The 10672-nt window shown below is 41.7% G+C and overlaps 1 protein-coding gene across 6 annotated transcripts; it reads left to right on the top strand.

Annotated features, from left to right (window-relative positions):
* Window positions 1-789: 789 nt before the first annotated feature.
* Window positions 790-5329, top strand: LOC127323345 (uncharacterized). 6 transcript variants are annotated; one of them, XR_011751988.1, is made up of 6 exons: window positions 790-1642; window positions 1728-1789; window positions 1896-1981; window positions 2066-2983; window positions 3133-3861; window positions 4702-5329. XR_011751988.1 is itself a non-coding variant. In XM_071826268.1 (6 exons), exons 2-5 carry the CDS (start codon window positions 1753-1755, stop codon window positions 2822-2824), a joined length of 336 nt encoding a protein of 111 aa, XP_071682369.1. In that variant the 5' UTR covers window positions 791-1642; window positions 1728-1752; the 3' UTR covers window positions 2825-3861; window positions 4702-5329. The 6 variants fall into 6 exon arrangements, 1 of the variants encoding a protein (XP_071682369.1); XM_071826268.1 differs by having other exon boundaries at window positions 791-1642; window positions 1728-1785; window positions 2066-2111; window positions 2654-3861; XR_011751990.1 differs by having other exon boundaries at window positions 2066-3745.
* The last annotated feature ends 5343 nt before the right edge of the window (window positions 5330-10672 follow it).

Raw genomic sequence — 10672 nt, 5'->3', positions numbered from 1 at the left:
CTGGCTATTCAAATGGCCAGACTATGAAGAGGAGTATCAGAACCCTGAAGATGGACAGCAGGACGTCTACGACAACTAGGATCACTCCTGACGTCAACAGTTGCCTGTGGAACAGATGGACCATGACCGCTACTACTTCGCTTCCGCTATGTGTTTTGTAATAGGATCTTTAGATCCACTATGATGTATTAAGACTGGATCATGTGATCCTTTGTTGTAAGACGATTATGTGTTGTAATGAATGATGTGTTGTGATATCAATCTATTATGTCTCGCAAAAACAATATTCCTGTGATTGCGAGGAATGGCATAATAGGCATCTGGACTTAAAAATCCGGGTGTTGACATTTACCTTGGGTGAAATTGGTATGGAGTTATTATCCTAATGGGGTTCCACAAGCTACAAATCTGTGTGGATCTTTTTGGTGGAGGGACATTATGAAGTTAGTGGACAAATACAGGGCAGTTTGTACTGCAACAGCTGTGGCAGGAGATTATACACTATATAAAGTTTAGATGGATTCAAGCTCTTAGGTTGTTTTGGACACTGTTTATGGGCTAATTTTTTCCAATCACCTGTAGACACGTAACCCTCATCTTCTCTTTCTCACCGTGTAAACCATATGGTAATTTTTCGTCTGCTTTTATTTTTGGTACATAGGGTACCGGTTACCGGTTCCTAGACCTCATTCATCCTTATTGCCTCTAGCTTCTTCCGGTTAGGATTTATCTGCATTCTGCAAAAAGATCTACTGGGTGGACCCTACCATCCACCGCTTTGACCGAGTCGTGAGGGAGAGCAAATCCCCAACGCCTCTCCTCCCTATCCTGTTAGTGCACGACCGCCCCTCGCCCTCCTCATCTCCGCCGCCGACCGTGAGGCCTCCATGGACGGCGCTACGGGGACCTCCTGGATGGGTCGGACGCCGACCATGGTCTCCACCGCATCGCTGTGTGGTGTTGCTCTCGCCGGGACGGCGACCTCAGGGTGGCATGCGGCGGCCTCGGGGCGGAGCAGGCGCGGGCCGGGGACGCCGACCACCGGCCGGGGAAGGCGCGTGCCGGAGGCGGCGCCCTTGGGACGGAGAAGACGTGGGCCTGGGACGATTATCTTGGGGCGGCGGCAGCGACCTTTGGCCCTTGGGGCGGAGCACACGCGGGCTGGCGGCGGCCAGGTTGGGGCGAAGCCGGCCGGGGCCGGCGGCGGCTGGCGGCGTCCATGTTGGGGGCCTCCTTCCTCTCTGCAGGTCGCCCTCCTCTCCTCCACGCCCATCCTCCTCTCTGGACAGCAAGCCCATCAAGCCATCAACAAGGTCCTCGCGGTCTTGTGAGGGGGTGCCGTTCGTGGCGGCAACGGCGAACTACAGAATTCAGGACCACGATGGGATCCTCGACGGCGTGTTGTTCTCAACTGGCCTCCTGGACGTCCGCCGCGTCGAAATCTCCGATGTGGCCGGTTGGGGATTCTCCTGCGCCGGCGACATAGATGAAGGTCGTGGTTCTTCTTCTACTCCATCTCTTCTCGGAAGAAGAGGAGTGTGCCTGCTTCCATGACCCCGAGGAGGGATTATTCTCGGCCACTGGCGTCGCGAGCAGCACGACCCTCCCCTCGGAGGCCGCCCTATCCTCTGCACATCCCCCGGTACCAGCACTCTCTATCTTGATAAGTCACCAGTTTAGTCCTCCATTTATCCATGTTGATTCATTCGACCAAACTGTGTATGCAGATAAAGTTGTGAAAGTTAATCTGAAATGGCTTTTGCATCTGCCGCCAAGGCCACCGGAGTAGGCAAAAGTCCGCTCCCGGTGTTCAAGTCCTTCCTCTGCATCTGTTTTCTTGGTTGGTGGTAGGTCCTGGTTGTTTTAGCTGGATTTGTTTTTCATCTATTTTGCAGATCGGTCCGGTCTGGTGGTCTGGTGACACACATAGAGCAAGAAAGGCAAACATAGTCCTTATCATGATATCCATGTCAGCTATGAAGTATGCATACTACAAACCTCTTGCTGTCAATCTTCTTCTTCCTACCAAGTTCCCATGATGTGATCTGCTCCACTTTGCGTGTAGGTTGGTGCCGGTAGTTAGCGCCTACATCGCAGCCAAGAAGAGCAAGGTAAGTCATTAATGTCGTATGGTGTTACTCATGGATGTCCTCTGTGGGGTGCTTGCGCATATATTTTTTTGTCCAAATATCTCGACTGCTTTTCTGCATCTCGCACTCCATGCCAATGATCTATGTTTAATCTTTGTAGACACAACAAGCTTAGAAGTAAGTTTTCAGCAAGCTACCTGTTTCATGATAATAATAATAAGCCCCTGTCATGCTAAATGCAAATATTGGTGGGTTTCTTACCTGTGGATATTCTTTGGTAGCATTATCTATGGATTTTAAAACAAAGTTGGCCATGGAAGTCAAGGTGATTAATTATGTGTTCGGAAAGAGGTCATAGGTTGATAAATTGGTCGTATCCTATACAATTCGGTTTCATTCTGAAGGAATACCATGTACTCCCAATTATGGTTGATGTGAGAACAAAACTATAACCTCTAACTTGAGATGTGCCCGAACTAATAATGTTAGTGGACAGGATTTTCAAAGATAGAAGCTTTCATAGATTCTTGATTACAGTTGATTGAAGGTTTCTTGGTTTTCAGGCTATCCAATCTACTTTTCAGTATGCACCTGTATTATTAATGCAAACAGAGAAGGGGCTAAACATAGGCTGTATTACTTGGAATCTTATCTGCCATGTACCCTCATACTTTCCACATGAAAGGTCGAAGAAAGACTGGACAAGGACTCACTACTGGAAACTCGGTTACTAATTTTTGTACAAATACATTTAGACCATAGAACTTTCAGACTTGCTGATATAATGATTAAACATATAATATAATCGTGGGATGAGGTTTCAGCATTCGGAAGGAAAGGGTAATGTCTACCATCAGCTTCTTATGCTTTCATTGGTACTCCTGCTGGTTCAGGTACCACTTCAACTGAAGCTTTTTGGTAGTGATATTACTTTTTAATTCATATTTATTTGGAGCAAGTTATAGTTTTACAATGAATAAGATCATATTAATTTATCTCAAAAACATACCAATTCTTCCTTTTGCATATTTCTGCCGTTCAGGGGGGTCATGGGCAGAGATGGCGGCATTTGCCATCCCGCGTGCGGCTAGAAAGCCAGTGATGCTAACAAGGCAGTGAAGCACTGTACACATATCCATTCCAGCATACTTATCTAAGACCATATGTGCACCTATGAATTGCTTAATATTTTTGTGCTCTTTTTGTTTAACTGATCTGTATGACTACTATATAAACTTATTTGTATGTATTCTTCATACATTTATATTTAATACCTATGCTAAATTATCAGTTATCACCATGTATATTGTAATGTACGACTCATCATTCTTTTCTACTGTCCGCGCAACAATATAATTGGAAGAATGTATGGTGTTTTGTATTGAGTAACTCCAATATATATGTATTATGAGCAGAAGTTCTAGCAGCTAGAAAACGTTAACAATGTTTTTTTCTAATTTATTAGCTACTACTTTAGCGACAAGCATTGTTGATGATTTGCTCTAATCTTTGCCCCCCTGAAGTGCAAGTGCTGATGGATTCTGCTGATGTTGCCATGAGTAAACGGCCTGCCAGTGGTCACCGCCAACGCATCGCTTCACGTTCTTCGCCTTTGTGTAGGCCGTACATCGAGAGCTAGGCGAATTCCTGTTCCGGTGATTCCACACCAGCCATTTTTATTTGCTCTACTGTTGACCCTTTTTTGTGCCATCTGTTGACCATGCCGAGGAGTATTTGGTGTTCATTATTCTATGGATATGGATGTTTGGAGGTACAGTTGCCAGGGATACTTCCTACTTAGTCAGTTTCACTGAAGTCTTCTTTTGCTCTGAGCAGCAACATCTTATGTCAATGACTGATATATCTGTTTGATATTTTTGTTGTTTATCTTGGTTCAGTTTTTGTTGTTTCAGAAATTCGGATCTATGTCATAGTCCATTTAAACCAACCTGATATGACAATAACTTTGTGATTGAAAAAAAACTCCACAATAGGGATGAGTATTTATCCATTTAGTTGTATTTAGATATGTCTACATTTGAATTTCTCTGTTTGCTAGCAAGCATGTCATGATTTCATTCGCCTGTTAATTTAGAATTTGTCAATTGTGCTCTCACTAATTAGTTTACACTCATTCTGAAGTAAAATGATGTGTTCATACATTTATTGTAGCTATCGTTGTAGCATGTCTTATGTAGATTTTTGTCATTATATATATTACCCTATTTGTGACAAATAGATCAAGTCCAAATTAGCCTACTGAAGTCTTTTCATGGTATACATAGTTTCATTTCACTAATTCAATATGTCTGAGATAAGGTAACCATTGTATAATAAATGATCCAGTACGTGATAATCGAGGTCTCCATGAGTAGTAGTGTGTTATCACAACCATTTAAGAAAATAGTTCACAAAGCTTTATTTTGAGGGTCCAATGGTCAATCTTAGCTATACATTGAAGTGTAAGCATGGTTGCTTGACATTAAAAACACTATGTTTTCCTTTGAAATTCGAAGATCGAAGCTAGGACATTTTTTCTCTCTATATGTTTACTGCATATTTTTCTCATTAACTTTTCAATGTACCAATAATTGATTTTAATTTTCCATAGACAGTGAGCTCAGTACTCACACTTGACAACTTATAGCTTCCAAGACAAGTTTGATGTATCAGATACAGAGGCACAACATGTTGATCTGGAATCAAGAATAATCACCAATGCCAAGGCCCTACAAGTCCTCACTGCTGAAGCCACCCTGCCACTTCGGGACCAACAAGGGAGATTATCATCATCCCCTCATCTGACGAGGAGGATGGCGATGCGGCGTACTATGGAGCTTCAGACCGACCGCCTGCAGCAGAATACAGATAACTTTGGGCACTAGCAGCGCCACATCTCTGAATCTTCAGGTTTCTCTCCACGCAGTACCTGCCTTCACTTGGTAGTCTGCCTAGAAAATGCACAAATACCCAAAAAGCACTAAAGATAGAATTGTAGGCCGCAATGCGGGACCAGTATGATCTGCTTTTGTTTGCCAGTAAAGTGATCGCTGATGTCATCTATATTCTGTTGTTGTAGTCAAGCTCTAGCTAGCATTAGACATTTTCTGATGGACATGGATCCTCTGATATATAATGAAGAAGCATCAGTTAAATTATCTATCGCAAAAGAACCCACTGTGTAACGATCACTGCCAGTTTATGTTGTACATTATCTATTTATATTACTGTTGATAATCTATTTTCGGTCTTTACCTGTTCATTCATGTTACTAGCCGTGATCCTCACCAGATGAAACCACAGCACGAGCGTTCCATTCTATCTCCACTTACTCTTTGTTATGTTCATTCCATAGCTGTTATCTCACACCATTCCACAAACTCTGAATGGCCACGGGCGCGGCGTGCCACCGCGCCAATGCCTCCTAGTACTATATTATTTTGGAATGATACATGGAATGGAATTCTTTTTTTAGAGAAATATCCAAGATTACACTCGTTTGCTTTGGCTACTTTGCTCTCTGTCAAGGAAGTAGTACAATGTCAGGACAGGTCCTCTGTCACAACAAGCTTATGAGGAATTCAATAGCATGCAGGTTTTCCTTGGCACTATTAATCTGAGCAGTTCTGGTACTGATATTTGGGTAACAATATGGAAGCAGGGTATTTTCTCAGCTCAGCTATTTTATAACCACTACTTTTCACATTTGCCAAATAGTAGGCTGCATTCTTGGATCTGGAAAAGGAAAGTGGGCTTGAGAATCAAGGTTTTTGCATGGCATTTGGTCAGTGACAGGTTGAATACTAGCACAAATGCCCGTGCGTTGCTACGAAAATAAAATCAAAATGTCGGTTTTAGACCCTACCCTAAAAAATGAGATTTATTTCTTAGCGGTTACCTCCCAACCATAAAAGCGTACTATCATGTTTCATTTGCCATGTACCTGGCCTTGTGGTGGTACTGGAATATATATGTTGTCTTGATATAGACCACCTCTTTGGTGATGATTAGCACTTATCATTACTTCTTGATGTCCTTGATCAGATCGTGCTTGAGTTTGCAGTACAGTGTGACTTTCGTGTCGTTGGCCTCATCCAATTTGTCCATGTCGCCACCGGTATTTACTTGACAAAGTCGATCGCTTGAGCCAAGATGATCTTGTCTTGGCCCGGCCAAGATCGTTAGGTTACAAATTTATAGGTGCTCGCGTGTCTTGTCTGTAACAGCCGAGTCTCGGGTTGCAGTTCTCCATGACGATCGAGTCTGCCCAGGCTAGAGTTGTTGAGACGCTAGACTGTGGCTCCTCGCCGTACAAGGAAACTCGCCCACAACGTGGATGCATGAACAGAATAAGCCAGGAGGCTTGACCGTGTGAAAGAGAACCAAAATCAAGACCTGGCCAGTTTTTTGTTCAAGCGCCGCTGCCAGTAGCTAGCACAATTGCACTTTTGCACAATAACATCGACTAGAAGGACCCCGCGCGCTTTGCTGCGCCGTTTTTCAATTGTAAGAGTTTTCATTTTTTTCGTTGACGGTGTCCTGTGCGCAACTAAATACGATAATTGCAATCCTCAAGTAAATAAGATACGGAACACATAACATAGATCAAGGACAGTAAAAAATAGCTTCATCGCAACCATAGAAACCAGCAGCTCATTAGACCAGGCGCATCCAAAACCTGAGGCAAACTAACACCGATGATTCCGCCACCAAATCGAAAATCACAGAAGCAGAAAAGGAGGTAATAGATAAAATGATTATTCAATTTAGCAAGTCAACAACACTCTCCAAAATAGCATTAGGCCATAGTCTGAAATGTTAATCTTGATGCATAGCTAAAATAATTATTCAATTTAGCAAGTCAGCGACGTTGTCAAGATGTCAACTACATCAATTAAACTGGAAGATACAAAAAGCAGTTCAAGGAGAGTGTGACACACGATCAGGATATCAACTTAAGAGTACACTATTTATGTTGCATCATTACTACCAACATGTAAGCTCGATATGTAGAATTTAAATGTTTGAAAAAAATCTAAATTACATGCAAGAGTCGGTATTTCTATTTGATGAGAGAATAACATCAGGTCATTTAGCCCCACCATTGGAATTTTCTTAGCTTAAATTCATTTATATGTTGCAGATAAGTTTTTCCCATCTCAGTCAGAACTACTGGGAATGAGGTAGAATGAAACAAAAAAAAAACAATTGCAGGCTAAGAAGAAGGTAGGACGTCTCTCAAAAAAAAAAAAAAAGAAGAAGGTAGGACGTAGATATTTCCATGTGAAATACCCTTTATATGTTTGTGGTGCACCCATGGCATTAACTTTTTGTTCATGCTCTCGGTATAGAAGAGAAAATGGAAAATTCTGCAAAAAGATGACAAGCCATCGCGTGCACTGTGAAAGAGACTCTCAGAGTAACTTTAGAAACTATCACTTTGTTTAAAAATTCGTTCTGCATCCACCAACATTACTTGGAAAGCAAATATTAACCCACTTAGAAAATCTTTGCCTCAAGTAGAAGCCTTTCACAGTTATGAATTGGAGAATTTTTTGTGCAAAACTCTCATGTTCTGAAGTAAATATGAGCATAACATTCTGAAGTAAATCATGACCACTTGATATATTTTTCAGGTTACACAGAAGACACTCAACAGCAGGAGTGCTCGCATTGGAATTGATTTCTCGCTGTTCTCAGCTAGATATGAAATTATATAGATTATATGTAGAAGTAAACATGTGTAAATGAAGCACATTCATGAAATTCTGTTCACCTAACAATAGCTAATGGCCTCAAAGTCGCAAACAGTAATCAATTGATAACAAAAAAATCATCAACCCACAGATCTCAGCAAGAATTTATAAATATTGTGCCATATGTATTCACCTGCAAGGGGAAAACATTGTAAATGCTGAAACAATCAGCTCTCACCTATTGCCTATGCAACTTTCTATGCTAAAAATCCACATAAACATAACTACTATTCTTGAACTCTGATTCCTAGGAAACATCACAAACCAGATGCATGAATTGGTGGCAGTTCATGGCGGTGTATGGCTGAGAGATGGTAACATAACTGTTGATGGTGGGATTACGCCAGATGGGGAACCCCAGGTGGCGTGTGGCAATTTAATCGAACATCTGGAAGCTAATTTAGCAAGGAACACCGACAAGGAGGTGAATGGTGGCTGATGTAAGGCACATATCACTCGAGGAGGGCACATTAGCTAAGAGGAAATAGAGGCAGCTAGATAAGACTATAGGAAGGGATATTATATCTAGGTTTATCTAGGTTAGAATTGTTCCGTGAACACATGAAATTGGCATATCTGTGAGGGATTCTCCGCAAAATCTCATGTTTCGCATTACCAACTCCAGCTGATAAACCTAAGAGTGTCTCTTTAAATGTCTGAAGTGTTCCATGATAAAGCATAGCTTCTCCAACTACATTGGCAGTCAGTGGCCGAAGCATGTTCTGAAACTTGTACTTCGAACAATCGATGTTTACCATTTTGGAATCTAATTACTTAATAGACTGGTATGAATAATATTTATTTTATCGATCTCAATTTATGTAAAATAATTCCTTTACCATCTCAGCTACCGAGATATATTATATAAAGGTGTGAACTATTCGACAAATCATTCAAATTTATATGCAAGGATCAGCTTGACTTTCATGTTACTTAGGTACTCCTACAGAGAAATAATTATTTGCTACAAATCCAAATATAAGAAGTATTAAACTACTGGATCCACATTTTTCTACTGCAGATGTAGTTGTATGTTAGAAGTTACAGGGAACACTTGTAATCAACATACAAAAGAAAAGAATGATTAAGTATTTTTCAGGAGCATAAGTAGCTATCTTAGAGTAGCTGTATAGTGTATACTCAGAAGATTTTCCAAAACAGGAAAAAAATGAATGATTAGCATCAAACCTACCAGGCCAACTATCAAACCTTTTCATGATGTTGTAATTTTGTATGCATAATCCCATTTCATGCGCTATGTTAAAAAACTTTCTATTTTTTTCTTCGTTGAAATCAAAATCTGATGTTGTATTCTAAAACAAAGATGCAGGTTGCTCATTATATACACACGGCTGTTTGTTTAATATGTAAGCTTTATTGCAAACAACTCTTGCTGAATTTATTTCACAATCAATAAGATGTCGGCGTCCACGCACTGAGCGATCCGGCCTGGCGATGGGCTAGCCAGGTATACATATTATAGCTCTGATGATCCACGTATGGATTTCAAGGTGTGAATCAGTTTGATTGCATCAGTGATTATGTTATAGTCGGTATGCAATATGAACTGTTTCTGATCGACTTCCATGGAACGCCGGAAGCCGAACTGTGTCTGTTTCCGATCAATGGAAATCTCCCGCTTTGTTGGACGTTCTGCTGTTTAGTTTTCCCGGATTGAACGCTGGCCGGCCAGCGGGTTCCAGAAGATCTTCATGCGACATCGGCACACCTTGCCGGCACGCTCATACATAGCAATTTCATGGCGCTCATCGATCCCAACGAGCAGAAGACGCGCAGCGGCCGCTGGCGAGGTTGAACCGGACACCGGCATCTATTTCTCCATAGCCGCCACAAACTTTTTCTCGATGGTATTTCTGGTTCCAGAGTCGCAAGGGAAGATTGTAAGATCGTGGAGATCAAGGTATATGAGCGTTTATATATAGAGCAACCGTACAAGCACGTCGATCTGGACTCTTTTCGGTGTGGAAGGCCAAGCCCGGTTACATGTCCCTGCTGTCCCGATTAGGTACGGATGACGGGATGAGAGAACCGGGCTTTGGCGGACTCCGGCCTGGTACATCTTAGATTAGACTATGATCGGCTAGGACTCTTAGCGATTAGAAATCACAGCTGGATCCGATCACGTAGGAAATCTAAGCGCATCGGGTGATGTAGGAAGTGGAAAGCTACGCGACAGTCTAAAATTGACGGACGAACGACGACGGCCGAGGGAGAAATCCTTTTGATTTTATTATTAGGTATAGACTAGAGATATGTTGCGCAGAAGGAACTGGAATGTCACAACTGATTTTACCTGTGTGTTATGTCCTACACATAGTACTGAGGATTGGATACATCTTTTCTTTGATTGCAACTTCAGCAAGAGGATATGGAATTATTTACAAGTAGAGTGGACACAGGAGGATACAATTGAGGACATGTTTATTTCAGCAAGGAAGTTGTTCTCCAAGCCTTTTTGCACAGAAGTTATCATTTTAGCCTTCTGGCATATTTGGAAACAGAGAAATGGAGCTATCTTTGAAAATATAAGACCTTCCTTTGCCTCCTGGAAGAGATAGTTTGTGCATGAAGCCTCTTTGCATGTGCATAGAGTGAGAGACAAACATTCTGACATGTTTAAATCATGGATTGACAATCTTGTGTAATTTTTATTTTTCTGCCTTCTTTTTGTAAATATCCTCTTTGTACAGTTCGTTGAGTTTTAATAAAATGTTGTGGGGGTTTTGCCCCACAGTTTCATGGTAAAAAAAAGGTCCTTCATTGCAAAACTCTTATTCAAATAGCCTTTGACACTTTCAAGAAGTT

This window comes from Lolium perenne, chromosome 2 (assembly GCF_019359855.2).
Source record: "Lolium perenne isolate Kyuss_39 chromosome 2, Kyuss_2.0, whole genome shotgun sequence".
Lineage (NCBI taxonomy): Eukaryota > Viridiplantae > Streptophyta > Magnoliopsida > Poales > Poaceae > Lolium > Lolium perenne.
The sequence above is the reverse complement of the archived record's forward strand: the minus strand, read 5'-3'. Positions and strand labels throughout refer to the sequence as shown.

Coding starts and splice junctions, on each gene's coding strand:
- LOC127323345 (XM_071826268.1), top strand. CDS start 1,753: ATGGCTTTTGCATCTGCCGCCAAGGCCACCGGA. Junction 1,786..1,895: donor CTGCCGCCAAGGCCACCGGA/GTAGGCAAAAGT, acceptor TCTATTTTGCAG/ATCGGTCCGGTCTGGTGGTC. Junction 1,982..2,065: donor ATATCCATGTCAGCTATGAA/GTATGCATACTA, acceptor CTTTGCGTGTAG/GTTGGTGCCGGTAGTTAGCG.